Below are 16,464 nucleotides of genomic sequence, written 5' to 3' on the forward strand. Positions count from 1 at the left end.
ATTCACGTGATGACCAAATCCACCAACAACTATTTCTGAGAATTCACATCCTGATCTAAGCAGCACTTGACTGTATTCCAAGTAAAGGATCTATGTATTTCATTGGTAATGACCTAGTGAAGCACGTCATCTCTCTTTCCTTTGCTTCCTTATCAGCAACAGGAGGTTCAGGTCTCAGAAGTTGTCTTTCTCCCCTTGCTCCTCCCAATTGCTCCAGCAAGAAATAGGTGTAATAATTCACTCCCAAGCCATGGCCAGTTCTACTTTCAAGTCCTCCCTCTCCTACCTCTGGCAAAGAGCCCTCCACCTAGCCCTCACTCCCAACCCGCACTGTAAGCCAAGGAATTCCTTTTCCAACTCTGCTCGGGATATCTCTCTCGTCCAGTCTCCGGTGCTCCTTCTTAGATAGCTTTCCCTCCCACCAGTTCTCACTCACAGCATGGCGACCCCACTGGGCCCCAAGGCTTTAAGGCACCCCACACGGGGACCCCGGTCCTCCTCTGTGCGCTTACAATCCGTGGCACCAGCAGCTGGGCCTGGGATCGCTTCCGCCCTTGGACCGCCCCGTGCGCCCGAAGACAGTCTTGACAGGTGCCCAACTGCCGGACCCTTAACTTCGCCCTTTCCCAGCGGTCCAAGTTCTCGGACCTGCCCCTTTCAGCTCCAGCGCGCCTTCGGGTCCAGATGCCAGCGCGGATCAGAGTTCCCTCTGCCTGTGACTCCACCCAAGACTTTCCTCCTGGGTCTCCGGAGAGCCCAGCGCAGCCACTTACCCAGGGCCAGAAGCCGTGGCAGGGAGTTGGCGCTGCTGCCCCGGGCGGTGCGGTCCATCAAACCCGAGCTGCGGGGCCGGGCAGGCCCTAGACCAGACGCCCGCCTCCTCCTGTGCGGCTTTACCAGGCCACGGGCGTCCGAGGGGGTGCCTGGAAACGAATCCCGGAGCCAGAAGGAAACGAAACTACTCTTCAGGCTGGAACCCTGGCTACAGGGCAGGCAAACACCCAGGGCGGCGGCCACAGCTCCCTAAGTGTCGCCGGGAGGAGGGAGTCTCCTATTTATTCTGCTGCTTTGCACACACCCCACCAGCGAGGCGAGGGACGTCTTGGTGGTAGTCTCCAGGTAGTTCCCACCCAAATTAACCCACACCCACACTCCAGTTCGTATTGGGGCTGCCCTCGGGCCAGCTCAGCCACTCCACCTGCTGGGTCGCACCTGACTGTTCCAGTCCCTCCGCTTTGGGGAGTAAACAGGGAGGCAGCGGGAAAGAATTCACTGAAGGGGTGGCAGCTGTGCCCGGCCGGGCCTGCAGGCAGCCTGGTGACAAGCTTGCTCTGAACTCCAGGAACCCGCAGAGGCAGAATCAGAGACCCGAAAGTCCTTAGGAATTCTAACTTCCTTTATTTCAGCCAATTACCGGTCTCTTAGAGGGATCAGATCCAAGAAGCACTGTGGTTAACCGCAGGCATTTGACAATTTGCAAGCGTTTCTTTTACATATCATTTGTTGGGTAACTGGGAGTTCGGACTCGCCAAGAACTACTTCTTAGAAATTTAATTTTAATTTATCCATTTACTCATTTATTCATTGTATTTTTAGTGATTTATTCAACTCATTTATTGGATCTGTAAAAACAAGGAGAGCGCTTTTTGCCTGTGTCTATTTTACCACATCTCTCTTATGCAGAAGTGGAATCTGATTCAAGAATTTTCTGGAACAGAAAGGCATCCTCAGAGCTTTAAAAGACAGAAATCAGCATTCAGTGTTATGTTGGGGTTCAGAAAACCCAAGGCTGTGGGATAGACTGTTACTGCACCCAGATGAAAAGAGGAGGAGCCCAAGAAGCCCAGGATTTGGTACCACCTCCCTCCCTCTTCCTTTTTGGTGCTCTCTCCTTCCCTGAGGATCAGGGCCTAGTTAAGGCCTCTTTCACTCTGAGATGCCACCCTAACCAGCAACAGTCCTGCTGTCCTCCCAACAGAACGTTACTATTTTATTTTTTCCATTGGTGCTAATAAAAGGAAAAGCACACCTAAGCAAAATATACTAAATCTTTGTTCAGTGTTGGGAAGTGCCACGACTCGGTGTAAGCCTTCATCATTCATGCGATTCAAATGGTAAATGAACTTTTCAGGCCACTAGATTATGAAATAGTATAATTTAATATACTAAGTAGCCAGATAAATCAATAACCTTCCCTAGGGGCTTTATTTACTATCAGAAATAAAATAAGGACCCTGGAGAACATGCCTTCCAAATTTCCTGACACCAGAGGTTCAATCTCATTAAGATCCAGCAACTTCCTTGTCCCTCCCTCCCTTTTCTCCTCCTTCTCTTCTTCCTCTCCCTCCTCCTTTTCTCCCCCCAACCCCTCTCTCTTCATTTACTCACGGGGAAGGTAAATCTGGTATCCAACCATTAGCTTTGGAAGAGAAGAAGGCAAGAATTGACCTTCCTGGGGCCTCATTCTTGTGACAAAGTGTGTCTCAATGCTTTAAATTGCAAATCGAGCTGTTGCTAAGAGAGGAATGGGTAGGAGCTGCACTGGAGTCACAAGCTAGAATTTGTGTCCCCAACCTAGGGATGGTTAGAATGGTGTCTCGCCCATTCCAGCTTTAGGCAGGTAAAACCAGCCCTGCCAAATGAAGTAGGACGCTTAAGCGAATTCCTTTGGCGGGCCTGTGAGCATCAATTTTTCCTCCTCCCACAGAAAGCAGACTTGAGAAGGAACACTCCCCTTCCCACCCCTCTGGACAGGACAATATAAGCTTGTGGTTATTTGTGGGGCATGATACAGACAGACACGTGTAGGGGTAGAAAGGAAGATTTTGAATGTGTTCATTCTGGGTCAGCCTGTGTTCTCCAAATGATCACTTTAAGGTATTTGGTAGTATAGAAAGACATCCTCCTGGTAAGTTACATTATTTAATTCAATAAAGGTGGGTGCATGCAAAGAAATATGAATGATGAAGGGCTTTTAAAATGTTTTTATAGTAAAGACAAACATTACACATTATAAATTATTAAAAATTGGTATTACAGCGTGTGTAGAGAACTTTCAAATATTCTATTTGAAACTGTTGAATTAGTGTCTAAGGAAATCCAGTGGAAAAAATCACTTGTCAAAAGCTATATTCAAGGGATTTTGTCTTATCATCTAGTGTTTCTGGGGAAAAAGATTATTGCTGTTTTTTTCTTACAATATTTTACCTTTTTTTTCAGTGTTTTATGGATCCATTCTTTTGTATGTATGCGTCAATCTGTTTGGCTTGCTCTCTCTTTTCAATTGGCAACTCAATGTAAATTTAGTAAATCTCAGATGTATTTTTCCTATAATGTTATATCTACTAGTTTCAGCTCACCATTATCATATTTTCTTTTGACTGTATTCATACATTATCAAAAAGTTAATTTCTGATTTAAACAAACAAATCTGCGCTTCTGTGGCGGCCCTCGTTGTAGACTAAGTAGGAAGGCACCTAAGTGGGCAACTTCAATGCTGCAATATGACAAGGCCCTAAACGCCGCTACCTAACGCACCTGCCGCAGTGGCCCATCCTACATGGCCCCAGGCTCCCATCAATGCAGACAGTCCTCTGGGTGGGACAACAGAGGTAGAATATTATGTAAAATTGGTTTTGGAGTTAGTTCAAACTACTGCTGTGTCACAAAATGTCTGGATCACAAATTATTCACTTCTCTAAGCCTCAGTTTTATTACCTATAAAATGTTACAGGAATGATTTGCATAGCTTTCATGATTCTCAATGGTATATACCTCTAAGACAAAAATCTTACATATTAGAAATTATTCAGTGTTTTATAGTTGTTATAGTATAACCTATAACAAGGGAGATTAGGTATAGGTTGTTGCCATGGAGACTACACAGCCTAGAGAGGATGCTGGACCAAGGTAATGGAGATGAAGAGACAGCTCTGCATATATTTTAAAATAAACCCAATTGATTTTTCTGATTAATTGGTTGTGAGTAAAAAAAAAAAGTTAGGATAACCTCAAATATTTTGGCCCAAATAACAAAAAGAATGTAGGTATGATTTACTGATAGGAGGAAAAACCTGAATTGAGGGAGGAAATGAGGTGTTCCATTTTGGATGTGTTAAGTCGAAATGCCAGTTAGACATCCAAGTGAAGATGTTAGTTGGACAGTTGACATTGACAAAAGAGATCTGGGGTGGAAACATAAATTTGGGAATTGTTCCTGTAAAGGTGTTTCAAGCCAAGAAACACTGAGGAAGGGAGTAGAAGGAGGAGAAAAGATAACACAGCATTGAGCCCCAACACACTGCAAAATTTAGAGGTTGGGGTTGCTGAGAAAGAACCAGCAGAGGAGAACGAGCAAAGAGGGCATCACAGGCCGAACAATTCCATAGGGTGCGCTCTCCAAAAACAGAAAGAAATACAAGTTTTCCTCCTGCCCAGTCTTCTTTTCATTTGCCTCACAACTATGAATAATTTTAAATTATTCAAATACACTCACATTTCAACACTGGATTATTTTTTTCTTGAAAGATACAGAATGAGACAGGGCAGCTCTAAGTGACAGTCATACTAATCAGTTCAGAAACGGTTGGCACAGCCCTCAGGTTAAAAGACAAGCTGATGGGGTCTGATTAGTTCCCTGGAGGAGCACATTCTGGAAGCCAGGAGGGGCAACAAGCACCTCGGTGAGATTTATTTTTCCTATCCTGGAGTAACCAACCCTTTCACATTCTGTAGGAAATGACATTGGATGTGAGATGAATGGGAGTCCTCAATGACAATAAGTGTCAAATCTGAACTTCTTCAAGGGCATCATGAACTTACATTCCCTTGTCTCGGGGAGATAGATTGCAAGAATAGAAGGAAAAGTAACTTTAGAAATTCAAAACTTTCTTCTTCACCTGTTGGCTTAAAAGTGCTGTAACATGAGGAAACCCTGTTGGGAAGATGCCTGGAAGCCAAGGGCAGAAGACTGAAGCCTTGGGCACTGCTGCGCAGACACGGGAGAAACTTCTCTCCAAAGTCTGCTGGGGCCACTTCTACCCCTCTGTGCACCAGGGCGTCCTTTGTCAGGCAGGTGTCTGCAGGGGAAGAGGAATGTATGGGCATTTGCTTCTCTTCCTCTCTCTCCTTGTTAATACTTGTGGGGCATCTATCTCAACACTGAACCCACACTTCCAAGTCTCTCACACAGAGATTTAACTGTGTTTAGGGTCTGGCACAAAAAATACTCACTTTTTTTACATAAGTATCTTTTATGACAAAATCATAAGCATGTAATTCTGTAACATAACAATATCACACTCAAACACACCATACAACATTTTGGGTGAAATGTTCAAGTTGCTGTCCATCTTGTGCAAGATGTTCACGGGCCCCACCGACCACGCTCAATGGTGGTACTTCTCCTGGACCTTGCATCTAACTAGGGGTCAGACATACCATGAGGTTTAAACAGTGTAAAGACATTTACAAAAGAGCATTGCAAAAATAACGGTCATTACCCTTAAAGTTGTTTTCAGAATAGTTGTTGATATTATTAATATAATTCACAAAGTTGTTAAGGAAATTTATAATGAGCATGATTAGAATAAGTAAGTTGAGGTTTTATGAAAAATAGATCCAATGTTTCAAATCTAAAGAGTTCTCATCACCAAGACATCACGAAGCCTGTTTTGCCTTGAGAATAAGAATCACGTACAGCAAGACCAGGGACCAATGCTGCTTAATCACAGTATCTATCAACTCGAGGGAAATCCATACTTAAACAAAGTGATGTGGTGTCCAACTGACTGTGGCTCGAGGGGGGGAGTCCATCCCCTCTCACCTAACCGTCCACATCACCTAAAGAAGATCCTCTTCTTGTCCATCTGCCCCTATGATCAACGAAAGTTGTTCTCACTTCTGATCCCTCTTGCTCACTCTTAGAATCAGATTTCGACATACACTGACCTGTAGCCACCCCACGGTTTCCACTTAATGGGCTTTAGAATCTTTGGAATATGGTGCATCATGAAGAGATTGAGGTACATTGCCCGTGGTGCCCACCCACCTCTGAGACTGTGGCGACCTGGCCTACCAGTGGATGCAGTTTTCCAGGGCAGTTTTGTGGGAGGGGCTCACTCCCAAAGGAATGTTTCGGTTTGGGTCACATGGTCTGGAAAAGAGGAAGGCGGGAGGACAAAATACCAGTTAATTCCATCACCCCCAGAATCAGGGGAGTCTTTTGGTTTAGGCCTTTGACATTTTCAAAACGACACCATACAATTTTCAACAGATATCCCAATACATGGACCTAATCTTATTGTATCACAGGATTAACTTTTCCTCCCTCTTGGGACACCTTCCTGGAATGGAATAGTATGATTTTGCCATCCTTCCAGTCCCACCTTGCGTCACCAAATCCTAAGAAAGGCAGAAGATAGTAGATTTCGCAATTGTTTAACTTTCTTTTTTTTTTACACTGGACATAAATTATTTATTTACTTTATGGGAAATCATTTATTTTCAAATAATTTACCATCTCCTGTTTTTTAAAATCATCTTTATTGTCATTCTATTACAGTTGTCTCATCCCCCCCCTTTGCCTTCTTCCATCCCTCCCACCTCCACTCCCACTCCCACAGTCAATTCCTACACGACTTTTCGTCCATGGGTCATTAATGCATGTTCTTTGTCTAGTCCCTTCCCCTTCATTCCACCATTTGAACTAGTGTGAACTTTACGAACTTTGAATGAAAGCAACTGGAATTTCAGATGCATTCCCGAAGGGGCAATGCTGATAAGCTATTAATTTCCAGGGGACAGAAATGGAGAATCTCTCTGGCTTTTAGTGGGATAGTATGTGTGATTTATCTTTCTTTCACGTTTTAAAGTTCTGTAGAGAGATCACTGGACGTTTTCTGCCTGGTGGTATGGAAGTGTTTTTAAATCCAAATACTGCTCAGCATAGTTAAGGGCACGTTTATTTGGCAAAGAATGGAGCCATGTGAGGTCCCAAAACAGGGCCAAGCATTTTCCTGGCACAGGTGTGTGTTGCCTGGCAAACTGAGATTGAACAATCACCGCAGCCAGGCCTGGCTGGTTCAGGCTGCTTTTGGAGTCCTGCTTTGTGGGTGTTTATGGAAGGCTGACTACGTTTAAGGGAGCACAGCTTATATTTAAGTCAGGTGTGCTTTGCAAAGTAGGAAAGACCTTTCAGGAGCACAGTGGATCTGTCATCGAGTCTTATTTCTTCTTCAACGGTTCTCCTTGCCCTGCCCCCTCTCCCAGGCACACATCACGTGCGTCTTCAAGGCTCAGGGGAGGACCCCAGTTTTCTCCTTGACCCTGCATCTTCCTTCTCTGATCCAGTCTGCTCTCTCCTAGCTAATGCATTCATAAAATGCTTCCCAGTTCAGCACTTACATGTACCATTAAATTTAATGGGCAAGGACCTTCGTCAACTGTCTCCTGCCTTAAATTTCAGTGTAAACCCTTCAGCTCACTGACAAATCGAGGTCTCTAACTTCCATTCACAGCCTCCTTGGCGGCTCCCCTTCATGGCTCTTCCATTGTTGCCATGAAGTCTGCCCCTCGCATACAGTTTGTATATACCTGAACCTGAGCTTTTGATCTTGACATTTTTCATACCTCAATTGTTTCCTGATTTACTCCTAAATTTTAAAAAAATCTGCATTTTCCAGAAAATTTTCCTTCGTTAAATAAGCACCTTTGCACTGATACAAGAATTTTCGGGCCCTGGCTGGCGTAGCTCAGTGGATTGAGCGCGGGCCTGCGAACCAGATGATCATGGTTCGATTCCCAGTCAGGGCACATGGTTGGGTTGCAGGCCGGTTCCTTGCAGGCTAACTACCAGCAGGGGACGCATAAAGGCAACCATACATTGATGTCTCTCTCCCTCTCTCCTTCCCCTGTAAAGATAAATAAATAAATAAAATCTTAAGAAAAAAAAAAGAATTTTCTTAGCATTGCCAAGGTTTTCAAGATTCTGGAATCAGCTCCTTTACTGAGGACTGTGTTGCCCAGGCACTGCACTGGAATCCCACAGGTATTTTCTCTTTGAACCTCTGAACAAGGGAAATGTTATCATCTTCAGTTTGCAGATGAGGAAATGAGACTCGGGCAGCTTCATTTTCCTTCCCTGACATTTGTGGGTAAAGAAAGGCAGAGCTGAAAATTTAGCACTAATTTCCTTACTCCCAATCCAGTGTTCTTTCCAGTGTTTCCAGAGGCCACAACTGTTTATCCAGTTGCTGTGGTTGTTTTGCTTGCTGGTTGCTCATTATTGTCTTGAATTTGTTTTACTGTACCAATTTAAAGAGAGATAGAATATCCTTTATTTCTTTGAGGTTTTCCAATGCCTAACACAGGGCTCTAGAGATAGAAAGTACTTGACAAATGAAAGTCGACTTATCAATTTATTTGCCAAAACACACTGATCTTGCCTTTGAGGTAATTTGTGGTTATTTCCGGCCGCAGTTTCAACAGGAGTCCCATTGATCGGCACGCATGCAGAAATATCTGGCACGGACCAGCAGTGAGCACGGCTGGTGATTAAGTCACCAAGCAAAACCAGGTCAGCCAGTTGCTCAGCAACATTCTGCCACCCTGAAGGCTGTGAGCTGGCATCACGGGCACGTGCTGTGTGCAGATCATGCCCAGCTCTTTGCAATCCCTCTCTCTGGTGGCCCTGAGCAATTATGTGTACTCATTACATAACACGAAGGAAGACGTTTAGTGGTCATTGGCATCAATCAAAGGATTGCTTGATGTCAGGGGGTGCCAGGTGCCACACCACACCCAGTGTGGAATGCCCTCCTGAAGTGCACACTGCGGTCTTTCTGGCTCCACAGGTGTGTGTGTCCTGCGAGCTGCTGGTGGTGACACGAAGGGGGCAAGTCCGCCTGGGCCTGGTGCTGCTGCTCAGCTGTTTCCCGTGGGCACGGGTGGCTCCCCTGTCTGTTGGGAACCAACGCAGGGAACAGCTGCTTAGAGCTTCTGCACTGTTCCTCTGGACAATCCTTATTTATTGACGCTTTCTGTGGCAAGGACAATCCTTGTTTATTAACACTTTCTGTCCCCAGCTAAAAATTAAGTGGCCACTGTCCTGAAAGGTTAGACAAGAGAGTCGGTGCATTGCAGGATTGAAACCCTAAGTACAGAGTTTTCAGAATTTTTCTCCTTCAGGGAGTGAGAGACCTTCTGGGGGCCAAATGCGAGGGAGGGTCTGCCATTCAGGAAGCGTGCCTCAGCCTCAGGCTGAGAGCAGGTGACAGCTACCTGCTGGACAGCTGGGTGATGGAGTGCCAGCGTGGAGGGGACAAGAGCATGGACTCTGGGGCAGAAGGGCCAAGTGAGAGTCCCATGCCTGCCCCACACTAGCTGTGTGGTTCTGGAAGGTGCCTTAGCCTCGGTGGGTTCTGCTTTGCTCTTCTGTAAATAAGACGTTAGAATGGTGATGATGTCATAAGGCTGTCATGCGCATTAAATGAGTTAATATATATAAAGTTTACAGAGCAGCACCTGGCACTCAGTAAGTGCTATGTAAGTGTGTGGGTTAAACAAAAAAAGCAAGAAAGAAAACGTTGCTGTCCTTTTAAGACCTGCAGCCTGTGGCACTGAAAATCCTCACAGAGAGCAGACCACGCTCTTCTTCCTGTGACGCTTTACCCTGTAACAGCACCAGCATTTCTGAGAGTAGGTTGGACACAAATCCAATTAAAATGTGAAATGTTCTCATGATAATCCCCATTACTGGTCTCTAGAGCTGTCTTGGGACCACAAAAGGGTGCCTTTTATCCTAGTATAGAGGGAAGGAAAAGCAGAGATGAGAGTATATTCTGCAGAAATCCTGGCAGTAAAGTTAGGAATATGATTCTACTTGCAAATGTGTAGTTAAAGTGAGATAATTTATTAAGCTTTTCTCATTTTTAAGCTACCACCGCAGTGATTACTACTCTTGATGCCTCAAGAGATGCGAGTTTTACTGTGTCAGTGGGAGATGCCACTTCGTGGGGGCCCTGCAAACACCTTCCGGCCTGTAAGTGGAGCCCCTGAGCCCGTGGGCAAAGGGGAGCAGCATGGTGCCGGCCTTGGGCTCTGCAGGACTGAAAAGTGGGAGCCAATCAAGCCACCAGCGGTTCACGATTCCCCTGGTCCCGCCCCAGTGACTTGTTTGGGGCCCCTTCGAAGGCTGATTATGGAGAAACTGACCCATGACAGAGTGTCCAGATTTGCTTGTAGTCAGGGCTGCGTCCTCGGCTGCCCTAGTCAAGCAAGACTGTTTCTGTCCAGTGTTAATGCTTTTAATAGGTCAATTCATCTCTCATGTGTTTCTATGGAAACAGATTCTTCTTGTGTTAGTTTATGGTTTGTGATTAATTTAAATATGATGGTGTTTCTGTCATGTTAAAAGTTACTTTTGCAGACCTGGGTGGTGTGGCTTAGTGGATTGAGTGCCAGCTTGCAAACCAGATGGTCATCGGTCCAATTCCCAGTCAGGGCACATGCCTAGGTTAAAGGTCAGGTCCCCAGTTGCAGGTACGTGAGAGGCAACCACACATTATGTTTCTTTCCCTCTCTTTCTGCCTTCCTTCTCCTCTCTAAAAATAAATAAAATCTTTAAAAAATAGTTACTTTTGCAGGTGTCAATAAAGTACAAGGAAATGAATCCTATTTATAAAGAGATTTGCAAAGCGTATTCAGTGGGACAGGGAATTGGAAAAAAGTTCTCTTTCCCTCTGTTAGTAGGTTAAAAGTCCAAGTCTAATTTCACTCAGGCACCAGTAATATTTCTGCATAATTTAAATGTTCATTTTCATCTAAAGAGATGTCTCTCTAAAATGCTCTGAGACCTTACCTCATAGAAGAGCAAGATGGTTTTTTAAGCATAATTTTGAACTAAAATTCACAGAATGTCTACATTCTGTGTAGGTCCCCTAGTAAATTTTTTCCCTCATAAGTATCTCAGAGCAGTGATTCCAAACTCTAGTTCAGTGGAAAGTTCAAGAGTCATAGATGTCTTCAACATTTACTCATATTTAGATTTAATTTAATCAACACAGTTGCGTGGATAATTCTTATAGGGGAATAAGCTTTTTTTAGTGCAGGGAAATAAGAAAAATGTGCCTGTGAGTGTGTGTGTTGGGAAAGATAAAGCTAATGTTTTTAAAAAATTAATTGTTTACTGGAGTGTATAATGAGTTTTAAAATATAAATGCCCCTAACCCAAGCCCATTTCTCTGACTGGCTCCTGTGTTTGTACATTTATTGGTCTTTAATGTTGCCACCCTCTGAAATGATCACCACAGTGTGTGATCTACTCCCCTAAGATCAATACTCACCTGTCCCTTCCGTCTGAGGTGAAAACTCATTTCCTTGGTCTCCAAACCTGCCCTGCTCCTGGCTGAACTTTCTAACCACATCGCCATCACAGAGTCAGATGTTTCTCTGAAATTCTACATTCCATTGCATGGCATATGGCACAAGCTCTGCTGATGGTATGCAAAGCGCATTCTGACTGATGTGTTACAGGCAACTCAACATCGGCTTTTCCTGGATACCCACAGTAACCTTCCTCTTCTCAGACACACATTCAGGTGTGAGCCATTGTCCTTTCTCTGCCATCCAGTCCCAGTTCTGTGGAAACTCTCTCCTCCGGAAGCATAAATGTTGGTTTCTTTAAAAGTCCCTTCTGTGATGGTGAGCACCAAGAGGATGGGACTCATGGCTCATTCATTTTTGTGCTCCAGTGCCAAACACCCTGCCTAGAGTTTACAGGTTTTCAAGAAATGACTGGGCTATAAATGGCCAAGTTTCTCTCATGGTCCATCTAGTACTATGCTGAGTGTCAAAACCAAAGCCTTAACCTGAGCCAGGACCACCATCTTTGTGGTGAAATGACACAAAATCAATAAGAAGTGGAAAAGCACAGGGTTCAGGACACAGATTTTGGATTCAGACCTAAGTAAAGATTTTTTTCCACCAATAATAAGCAATGTTAACAATGAGCCAGTTATCCTTCCTGAGCTTCAGTTTTATCATCTATAAAATGGGCTCCCTCTGAAGTATTGAAAATTTAGCAAAATAACACATCATACAAAATTGCTTATTATGGTACTAAGCACAGAGTAAATGTTCTGTAAATCATACCATGAGATGAGGGGGAGATATTGAACCTGGTAGTGCTGACCTTCTAGGTGACTTGGAGCAGCATGGACCCAGGCAAAACCGTACTGCTTGTGGTGACCGTGCTATTGTGGGAACCAGAAATATCTCCTTTTGCTTGGAATCACAGGAGTTTGTGGATTCTTGTTTTCAGACAAATACCACAGTGTGTTTCAAGTAACTTTAATACTCCATTAACCTCTTCTGTTTTTTTTTTGGAATGTGGGTGATTTGGTTCCAGAGACGTGATTTTTATTTATTTATGCTACACACCTCACTTAAGCAGTATTAGATGTAGGCTGAGGCATGAACTTGGGAGCGAACTTCCTGCATTTGAGTCCCAGCCCCACTCACTCAATTTCTCTATAGCTCAGTTTCTGCATCTGTAGAATGGATTAATAATTGGACCTACCTCAAAGGTTAAGAATCACTTGAATGAATACTTATAAATCTCCTGGAAAATTGTCTGTTGATTATTTCAGAACAGTGATCCCAAATCTGACTTTGCAGAGTCCATAAGGGTCATGAGTATCTTTAAAATTTATTTTAGATTTTATTTGATCGATGCTTATGAAATAAAAATTTATTTATTCAGTATTTAATAAGCATTTACCAGGAACTGGTACCCTTTGCTTCATTCTCTCCCACTGAAATAATTATTACCATATTATTGATTTAATGAGGATAAAATAACACGAGAGCCACTGTGACTGGTAAGACTTCACCCTCCAGCACGGCTCATGGGTTGTAATTTGCAGGAAGTACTGTTCACTGGGAAATTCAACTAAAGTGTGGTTAAGCCACAGAACCCAGAGTTTACAGTTAGAAAAACATTCTAAAGGAGCATCAAGTAATTGCTGTGTATTCAATGGGCAAAATTATTGTTTAAAAATGCCATATTTAGTAAACTTGTTAGAGAAATATTTAAGCTAATTGGAAGAGACTGTATCTGTAAGATTTTAATTATGACCTTGTAAAAAAAGCTCATTATAAAATCTTTATCCTGCATATGCAATCAACAAGGTGATTTCCCCCCCAGCTCCAGTACTATGGGCAAAATATTTCATATATTCCAAGATATTTGTAAGCTATATTTCTGTTGTTTTAATTTTGCAGAGAATATAACTAACTCTCTTACAGGAAACAGTTTTCTCTCCTGCAGCTGGGGGCCTGTGGCAGTAGGTGGCATTAGGTGTCTTCCTCTGTGCCTGCACTGAGCCTCACCTTTCAACTCGTGGTTGTGGCTGAGCTTGCTTTTTGTTTGGTTGTTTGCTTTTGTAGCAGTGTTTCTGCTATGATATTGGCAACACAGGATCTCTTTATTTGTGAAATATAAACTTTGTGGAAGTAAACTGTCTTGGCTCTTGTAAAACATCAACTATAGAACAGCCTGGCCATTGATCTCTTAAAAAGAAAGTAAAAACAAATCAAAACAAAATAAAATAAATAGGTTGCATAGAAATCTTTTCAAGAAGTAGCATTTATTTATTTATTTAAAATACATTCTTTTCTTTTATTGATTCTGAAGACAGGGTAAGGGAGAGAGAAAGAAGAGAAGAGAGAAACATTGATGTGAGAGAGAGACATGTATAGTTGCCTCTTGCACATGCTGGGACTAGGACGAACCTGAAATCCAAGCCTGTGCCCTGACCAGGAACTGACTGGTGACCTTTCACTTTGTGGGACAAGTGAAGCCAAACTGAGACATCTGGGTCAGGGCAGAATTCATTTTTTTCACATTTAAGTAATGATCTGTATGACGAATACTCCTTTGTGTTTTCAATGAATCTGAGGAGAAAAAGGAGAAAATATTTTCTAATTCAAAGACACTGCTATCACTACATGTAATTTTGGTTTTAAATGTCCTCACACTTGTTCTCTACTTTTAACTGTCTGACACACTTCAGAGAATAGTAAAAAGATTGTCCCCAAATCCCTGGCCTCCCTGAGCTTACTGAATTTGCTCAGATACGCCTTGGCTTGGTCAAATACGCCCTACACTGTAATCTCAGACTTGGGGCACCAGCTGAGTTGAGATGGATCCTGAGACTGTGTGGATAGTTGAGGAAATGAGTCAGCTACCCTGGGAAACCTTGGTGAGTCCCGGTCACTGAACCTTATGAGGGCCATGGAGAGAGGGAAGCCATTTAGAAGAGTAGAGGGAATGCGGCTATCCACTCTTCGAGGATCGGACAAAGGGACCAGGGAGAATAAGGTCTCAATTATTCCCTGTGGAGGAATGTAGTTGGGGAGGTGGTGACTAGAAGAGTAACAGGAGAGCATGACCTGATGTGTGACACCTGCAAGCAGTGGGACTAGAACTGATGGATGCAAGTCACAGAGAGAGAGAGAGAGAGAGAGAGAGAGAAGTATTTCTAAATGAATCTTGTTGAATAACAATTGGGAAGCTTTCTACATACAGGTGGATGTCCATGAACTTTCATGCACAATATCATGTTAGATTATACAAAGCAGGACATAGTTTTAAAATACATTATAATAAGAGAATTTAGCACACAGCAATATTTTCACAGATAAGTCCCCTACAGCAAGGGATATAAAGAAAAGAATAAACAAATGGTACTTCATCAAATTAAAACTGTCTACATAGCTAAAGAAAATATCAGCAAAATGAAAAGGGAACCAATCATATGGGAAAATATATTTGTCAGTGGTACCTGGGACAAGGGTGTGACCTCCAATATATATAATAAACTCACATGACTCCACTCCAGGAAGACAAAAAACCCATTTAAAAAATGAGCAAACGTTGAACAGATGTTTCTCCAAGGGATACATACAGAGGGCCCAGACACATGTGAAAGTATGCTCAGCATCACTAGCCATCAGAAAGATGCAAATTAAAACCACAATGAGATACCACTCCACACTGGTCAGAATGGCCGTCATAAACAAATCAACCACAAGGGCTGGCAAGGTTGTAGAGAAAGAGAACACTAGTGTATTGTCAGTGGGAATGCAGACTGGTGTAGCCACTGTGGAAAACAGTATGGAATTTCCTCAGAAAACTAAAAAAGGAACTTCCTTTTGCCCCACAATTCCACTACTGGGATCATACCCTAAGAATCCCGAAACACCAACCCCAAAGAACCTCTGCAGCCCAATGTACATAGCAGTGCAATTTATAAGAGCCAAGAGCTGGAAATAGCCTAAGTAAATGTGTGGATCAAAAAAACTGTAGTACTTTTACACAATGGAATATTATGAAGCAGAACAGAAGAAGGAACTCATACCTTTCACTAGAGTGTGAATGGAACTGGAGAGCATTATTCTAAGTGAAATGAGCCAGGTAGTAAAAGACAAATACCATATTATCTCACCTACAAATGGAACCTAATCAACAAAACAAACAAGCAAGCAAAATATAACCAGAGGCATGGAAACAAAGAACAAACTGACAGTGGCCAGAGGGGAGGTGGGAGGTGATAATGGAGGAAAGAAGGGGAAGGGTCAAGTCGAGGAACATGTGTAAAGGACACATGGACAAAGACAACAGTAGGAGAGGACTGAATGTGGGAGGTGGGAGTGGGTAGGCCAGGGGAAAGTCATGGGGGGGGAAATGGAGACAAAAGTAATTGAACAACAATTTAAAAATTAAACACAAAAGAGAGAGCAGGAACTTGGGCGCACTGAAACTGTTCATATTGCTGTATGATGAAACGGGAAACCCTAGGGTTTTGAATTCCTTGTCACACAGGTATTTAAGTGATTGGGAATGTTGTGGAGGAAATTTTATCATCTCCTTTAAAAACTCAGAATCTAAAATTTCAAACTAAAGTTTAGTAAATTGTCAACATCCTGGTATATTCATATTAAACACATTGTTGATAATGTTCCAGTGGTGATAGGTTTTTCAGAAAAGCAAAGAAAGAGAAATTGCTCATGAACACAGTGGTGTACAGCTTAATTTTTTCAAAGGAACTGTCTTTTATTAATTTTGAGTAATGAAACTGTCATTAGTTTCTTTTAAAAAAATACTAGTGATCCCTAAAAGTCCTGCACTTTTCACTTTGTTGTGTTCTTGTTCCATTTTTATGGTTGTGATGAGGGCTACACTGGGGAAAGATGTGAGGGAGTTGATTTTTTTACCAATAGGGAGACACAGGACACATTTTGGTGATTTCTCTGACAGCGGTTATGGTGACACTGATTGTCCTGGTGGTTGGTGTCTGCACGTGCTGCCAGTGAGTGTTTGCTGTTTAATTCTAAGTAAACCTGAGAAATGGTAGGTATCCTGCTGACCCTTTCTTTTCTTCTTTTTCACTTTGCTTTCAAGAA

At 43.0% G+C, this 16,464-nt stretch overlaps 1 protein-coding gene across 3 annotated transcripts in view; it reads right to left on the reverse strand.

The window, feature by feature from the left end:
• The window catches only part of BTC (betacellulin), a 47,447-nt gene extending 46,092 nt beyond the window's left edge, over positions 1-1,355 (reverse strand). For 2 of the 3 annotated variants that reach the window (XM_037035505.1, XM_037035504.1), the window contains exon 1: positions 774-1,355. In XM_037035505.1, the coding sequence (XP_036891400.1) occupies positions 774-831 (58 nt within the window). In that variant the 5' untranslated portion in view covers positions 832-1,355. The remainder of the gene's footprint in view (positions 1-773) is intronic. The other variant, XM_037035503.1, reaches the window with a different exon arrangement.
• Positions 1,356-16,464: the final 15,109 nt, after the last annotated feature.

Source organism: Sturnira hondurensis, unplaced genomic scaffold, assembly GCF_014824575.4.
Source record: "Sturnira hondurensis isolate 20B ecotype Veracruz unplaced genomic scaffold, ASM1482457v3 Scaffold0022374, whole genome shotgun sequence".
NCBI lineage: Eukaryota > Metazoa > Chordata > Mammalia > Chiroptera > Phyllostomidae > Sturnira > Sturnira hondurensis.